Source organism: Plasmopara halstedii (assembly GCF_900000015.1).
Source record: "Plasmopara halstedii genome assembly, contig: Scaffold_555, whole genome shotgun sequence".
Classification (NCBI taxonomy): Eukaryota; Oomycota; class Peronosporomycetes; order Peronosporales; family Peronosporaceae; genus Plasmopara; species Plasmopara halstedii.
Window position 1 is genome coordinate 641,829 of NW_020187475.1, and position 4,209 is coordinate 646,037.

Sequence of the window (4,209 nt, forward strand, 5' to 3'; positions counted from 1 at the left end):
GCTTCCAGACTTAAACCAGTAGTAGAAACTATGCAAGGTGTGAAATCCCATCCAACATATTACTTTGGTCAGCCAATATAAAAAATGCGCAACATAATCAAGTTTCAGGTGAAGGGGGTTAACGAAAACGATTCAATGGATGAATACATAAAATAATCTTATCCACAGATTTGAAGATTTATTGAAATATGTATACCAGAATGATGATCAAGTTATTAAAAAAAACCTCGAAGGTGATGCACTGAAATCTAAACAAATCAAAGATCCTGAATATAGAGAAGAAGACCCTCTACAGGAGCTTCATGATGCATCAGAAGCAGCGTATCAGAAATATGGAGAGGCTCAGAAAAGATACGAAGATGCTAAACAAGTAGTGAAAGGCTCTAGCTCCAAGGCAGCACGATCAGCTCTGAAGGCTGCTCAATCCGCATTTAAGGCTACCAAATCGGTGTACGAAATCAAAGCTAAAGCATACGCAACTAAGCGAAATGGTGGAAAGCTCACTGGGAGAGGTCTCATGGGCGCTGGCGTTAAGCCGCTTGAAGGGGTAGTGCGTCGGGGCCGAACCTACAACCTCAATGAGATCATTCAAGGTCTTGCTACTCCATCGGCATATACTTATCGTCAGCTCGGAAGTAAGTATATTCGTATCCCTGATCTCGACTCTAAGACTCTCGTAATCGTTCAGCCTAACAGACGGAAATGCGGTCCAAAGCGAGCCATTAGCGAACAGCTCAAAACAATGATTCGATCGCTTACGTTCAAGCAGCATATTGATCAAGCGGCGTATGACAAGCTCGATATTGATGATAAGAAGCTTTTCAAAAAGATCCTTGCGATTACACATCTTCAGTACAATTTCCATGATCGTCTTGAAGATCCACTAGACTCTCTTAGAGCTGAGTATGATAAGCTCAAAGGGGAACTTGAATTGGGAAATGACAATCCTTCGATCATCAAACGGCTTAAGAGTCTCTCAGTTGATATGTACTCTAACCACCTAATTTCTGATTCTGAGTTTAAGGAAATTATCATTCGTCTTATATAACTCGCCATGTTTTTTCTTATATCCACGCATCATTGCAAGCTCCGGGGGTAGCTACGGAGAAAATGCCGATCTCAATGTCGCTGAATTGAAAGCAATCATGAAGGATCTGATCATTCGCGATCGCCCTCAGCAAACACAAACCGGTATGTGGGCTTCTGATCTTGTTAAATCAATAAACAAGACTGATGCAGCTACTCAGACCCAAGGTGGTAAAATGCAAAACCTATGGTCCTATCAATCTAAAAATAAAAATAAACCAGTTAAGACATTCAAGCTCTAAGATTGCTCTCCGATAATACCCTGGTAGAGTCGCAAGACTCTGCCTCCGTCCGAGCCTTGCTCAATATTTTTTTAGCGGGAGATTCGATCATCGAGCAAGGCTCGGATGGAGGCAGTGTCTTGTGACTCTATCAGGGTATCGATCGAGTTCTCCGCTCAGAGTTTTGATCGATGATCGAAGGGTCTTTGACCGGAGATCGAGATCACCTAGTCGGCAGACCAGTCAGATACCTTTGCTTTGAGTTCATGGATTTCGTCGAGCAAATGTTGAATCATTCGCATATTGTAGCAGGTGATTTTCGGATAATCAATAGAATATCGAACTCCTTTTGGTTCTAGTATTGGATCACTAGAATTTTGTAGATTCTCGTCCTCATGCGGACATTAAGCTACTAAATCCAGGAAGCCGGCATCGAGTACGTCCTGAGCCAACAATCCAATCTCTGGATACCGATCGCGCTGATCCTTCCACTGGTACTAGACGACACTCAGATGGTATAAATCTCTGATAGCGTCAATACTAATGGGGTAGATATTTGTCTTTAATCGTCGATCCGAACTCATTACTGTCGCCGTGGCTGCCAGATACCCGTCGAAAATGGCTGACATAGTTGTATAAGTAATAGGTCCGAGAGCTGATTCGGTCACTCGTGAGTCCGTTCGTAATCGGTATACCATGCCTCCTCCTGCTCCGAAAGTGTACGAGCTTTGCCCTACACAATGTAACATGGCGCTTGGATACATCGTACCTACCCCCAATCGCCCAGCCGCTGTCAGAACCATTTTATTCGTGCCACCCGTAGCCCAATAGAGTCCGCCAGGGTAAACACCGTGGCTAATACCACCAATACCCATCTCCCATTGCGAAAAATTAGATCCAGTCAGCGAAAGCCGACAATTCCCATTCGAAGCTGATGATTTGTTATTCAACTCTAGAAGAGTATTGTTTGATCCTAGTATCGAGAGTCCTGACATGTTATAATTGTTATTCTCGTTTAAAGTCATCTGGAAGCCACTGCTAGGAGTCAACGTATTAACACATACTCTTCCATATCGATCAAGGAGTAAATTTAATGCAGATAGCCGATGTCGAAGAATTATTACATGCGATGTTGATAGCTGCATGATCTGTCGATATTTGAGTGTAATCACCTGCCCCCCAGCTGTAACTGTTATAGTACCACCCCTCGGCGATGTTAGTCGAATACAGAGAGCCACCGATGAATTGGTTCCTGAGCGCTAATCCAGTCCATGTTCCAGCTGATGAAGTTCCAGTAGCTGAAATGCTATATCCACTATGAACTTTCAGTCCATACGAAGCTTTTTGAATAGTAGTCATTGTCGATCCTATGGTCAGTCCGCCATCATCGCTATCACGAAAAATATTGTAGATCTCCTTATAGGCAGTATTATTGTAAAAGGATATTTTATTACTGGATGCATTCCCCGAAGGGAATCGAATGATGGAGGACGAATCAAGCACCAGCGCTTTGCTGGAAGCTGCTGTACCAGCTGCTGTATCAACATAGTTAATTTTAGTAGCAGTAGCAGTGATGAGAGTACCACCGAGAGATAAGCAAGTCGTCGATCCATTGTGAGAAGAAATGTTCAACGTGGATACACCTGTGATGTTTGGTTGAGAAGCTGTTTTGAATCGTTCCTGATAGTTGAGTAGCTGACAATGAATTGATATTCGCTAAAAGACGGGCCGAGCACTATCATTCTTAACAATGATTTGATGTTCAAATCAGGAATGTCTCTCACTGAGGCGCTTTTGAATTTCTTTGGTAAAAAAAATCCGAAATCGGGAATACAGCTCATGATTATCGTTTGATCTATATAGATTCAGATAAAATGAGTTCTGGATTTTCATATCCTCAACCAGTCTTCCAATCACCTATTTATAATTCGGCTTTCTATCTATCTCTGGATGCGAGTGGATTTATCACCTATGATTATGCTCAGACACTTTACCTCGGCAAAAATGACTACAGATTGACTTATATCTCAGGTATTACAATAGGGTCAGCCACGGAGGGTGTAGCGCTTGTTCCAGGGCCTAACAAAGATATCAGTGGTATTGGCGCACTCAGCTGTAGTAGTTTAATAGTGAATGGAGTAGCGGTTGGGAGCTTGACAACGTATCTTACTGGTATCACACCCGGTACGGCAACTGTGAGTAAGGCGTTGATACATCAAGTAATATCTCAGGAATCAATTATCTATCGGCCACTCAACTAGCAGGAACGATCCAAACATCGAGTCAGCCAAACATTACTTCAGTGAATTCATTGAATATCGCGTCGCATGATGGATTAACAACTGGCCTATCGCTCGGGGGTGTTTTGATTACAGCAAGTGGCTCAGAAATTAACTATGTTGACACAACTGCTGGCACTGCTCAAGCGAGTAAGGCCTTAATTGTCGACTCTTCTCGTAATATTATGTGAAGGACTTCAATATACCGGAAGTTGATGAACGTAGTATCGTATACTACTACAACAAAGCCACCACCATGACCAAATCACGCTTGGAATTAGCATTTAAAATAGATACATACTCTGTTTTCAATCTAATCATCTTGTCAGTGGCAAAGTAGCTATGACTAAGGAAAATGGTACTCCATTTGAAATGGCGACCACGAGTAAAGTAGTGAGAAAACAGATTCTTCTGGAGTAGTTTGTCGTTGCTGTAGTCATCAATGATGATTGTGTTGCGCATTTTTTATATTAAATGGATTGTTAGCGGTTGGCTGACCAAAGTAATATGTTGGATGGGATTTCACACCTTGCTTAGTTTCTACTACTGGTTTATGTCTGGAAGGAATTCTAACACCATTGGATTGTAGTTTAGTGTAATATGCTTTTAGGATCGATTTAGCT

At 42.2% G+C, this 4,209-nt stretch overlaps 4 protein-coding genes across 4 annotated transcripts; 2 read left to right on the forward strand and 2 right to left on the reverse strand.

Moving 5' to 3' along the window:
* Positions 1-84: 84 nt before the first annotated feature.
* Positions 85-1,048, forward strand: PHALS_11656 (uncharacterized protein; the record flags this gene model as incomplete). Its single annotated transcript, XM_024727054.1, has 2 exons — positions 85-117; positions 200-1,048. The coding sequence occupies 2 exons, from the start codon at positions 85-87 to the stop codon at positions 1,046-1,048; spliced, it is 882 nt and encodes a 293-aa protein (XP_024577669.1).
* Positions 1,049-1,711: 663 nt separating this feature from the next.
* Positions 1,712-2,332, reverse strand: PHALS_11657 (uncharacterized protein; the record flags this gene model as incomplete). The annotated part of the gene is made up of 3 exons (XM_024727055.1): positions 1,712-1,804; positions 1,895-2,013; positions 2,077-2,332. The coding sequence occupies 3 exons, from the start codon at positions 2,330-2,332 to the stop codon at positions 1,712-1,714; spliced, it is 468 nt and encodes a 155-aa protein (XP_024577670.1).
* Positions 2,333-3,181: 849 nt separating this feature from the next.
* On the forward strand, positions 3,182-3,568 carry PHALS_11658 (uncharacterized protein; the record flags this gene model as incomplete). The annotated part of the gene is made up of 1 exon (XM_024727056.1): positions 3,182-3,568. One exon carries the CDS (start codon positions 3,182-3,184, stop codon positions 3,566-3,568), a length of 387 nt encoding a protein of 128 aa, XP_024577671.1.
* On the reverse strand, positions 3,567-4,209 carry PHALS_14519 (Uncharacterised protein family B354L). Its single transcript, XM_024727057.2, has one exon. It carries the CDS (start codon positions 4,046-4,048, stop codon positions 3,824-3,826), a length of 225 nt encoding a protein of 74 aa, XP_024577672.1. The 5' UTR covers positions 4,049-4,209; the 3' UTR covers positions 3,567-3,823.

What these genes read in the sequence shown, in the direction of transcription:
- PHALS_14519 (XM_024727057.2), bottom strand. Translation starts at nt 4,048, where the DNA reads ATGCGCAACACAATCATCATTGATGACTACAGCAACGACAAACTACTC.